This window comes from Penaeus monodon, chromosome 21 (genome assembly GCF_015228065.2).
Source record: "Penaeus monodon isolate SGIC_2016 chromosome 21, NSTDA_Pmon_1, whole genome shotgun sequence".
Classification (NCBI taxonomy): domain Eukaryota; kingdom Metazoa; phylum Arthropoda; class Malacostraca; order Decapoda; family Penaeidae; genus Penaeus; species Penaeus monodon.
In genome coordinates this window covers 36,901,970-36,903,018 of record NC_051406.1, presented here as the reverse complement: position 1 = coordinate 36,903,018, position 1,049 = coordinate 36,901,970, and the positions used below count along the sequence as shown (strand labels likewise).

General features: G+C 36.5%; 1 protein-coding gene across 4 annotated transcripts in view; it reads right to left on the bottom strand.

Moving 5' to 3' along the window:
• Positions 1-645: 645 nt before the first annotated feature.
• The window catches only part of LOC119586446 (sex determination protein fruitless-like), a gene marked incomplete at its 3' end in the record, with an annotated part of 31,244 nt that continues 30,840 nt past the window's right edge, over positions 646-1,049 (bottom strand). For all 4 annotated transcript variants that reach the window (XM_037935176.1, XM_037935177.1, XM_037935175.1 and 1 more), the window contains 1 exon segment: positions 646-785. In XM_037935176.1, the coding sequence (XP_037791104.1) occupies positions 646-785 (140 nt within the window).

Below are 1,049 nucleotides of genomic sequence, written 5' to 3'. Positions count from 1 at the left end.
TGAATCAAATTCCAACCCTCATCAGGTTCAGACCTTAGTACCTGAATAAAAATGGGTTGGCCCTTGCATGAGCCACTCATAGGTCTTTTGCTTAAATCTACACCATCTAACCAAGTAAATAAATAGAAACATACTGTTAAACACATGCCTGATTATAGGCTCTTTGATAAGAGAAGCAAATCTTTCCTTAGCCAAAGAGGACTTCTTTGCTCAAATAAAATATGCTGTCCTCATAACTTTTATTCAAGTGATAATATCCATTCATAGTTTTAATTTCTTATTCTTGTATCTTTATAATAAGATCTTATCAATGACTGTTCCCTAATCAGCTTATGAGGAGACAGAAAGATGCTGTTATAGAGAAAAATTATCAAAATTTGACCAAAAGAGGCAGAATTTGTGATCTTCCAATCTTTATTGCGAACCTGCTACAATGAACAATCCTTAATTTAATGTCTATGAATCTATGGATCTTCCAAATCCCCTGACCCAATCAAATTTGACTGGCAGGATAATAACAGCAGTAAAACAACCAATAAGAGGGAAAAAGGATATCTAAGATAACAACTCACAAAAAGAGCAAAGAAAAACACAATGAAAAAGCGCAATTAACTACAATACAAGTAGCCATTGTGCCGCAGTCACCTTGGTGGGAGGAGGGTGTGGGTGGCAGGGAGGGGTCTCCGAGGCCTCTTGAGAGGTGGAGGCTGGTGGGGCTCTCCCCCCGTTTCCCCACCACCACCCAAGTAGGGCTCAGGCAGGCGGCCAATTTCGCCACAAAAGTGCTGGGTAACAAAAATGTACAAAATAAAAGTTCAAATGCAATAAAAACAAACCAAATAGAAGACAATAATAAATACATGCATCTCTGCTATGATTTAGGTGGCATGCAGGAATTCTTAAATAAGCAGTATGTAGCAAGGAATAAAGAAAATATTGGGTCCCTAATAATTTTTTTTTTTTTACTGAAAATTTGTAATATAAAATAAAGTAATCCAAATGGAAATAAGTTTGAGTTCAAAGAAAATATTGGGAACAAATGACATATG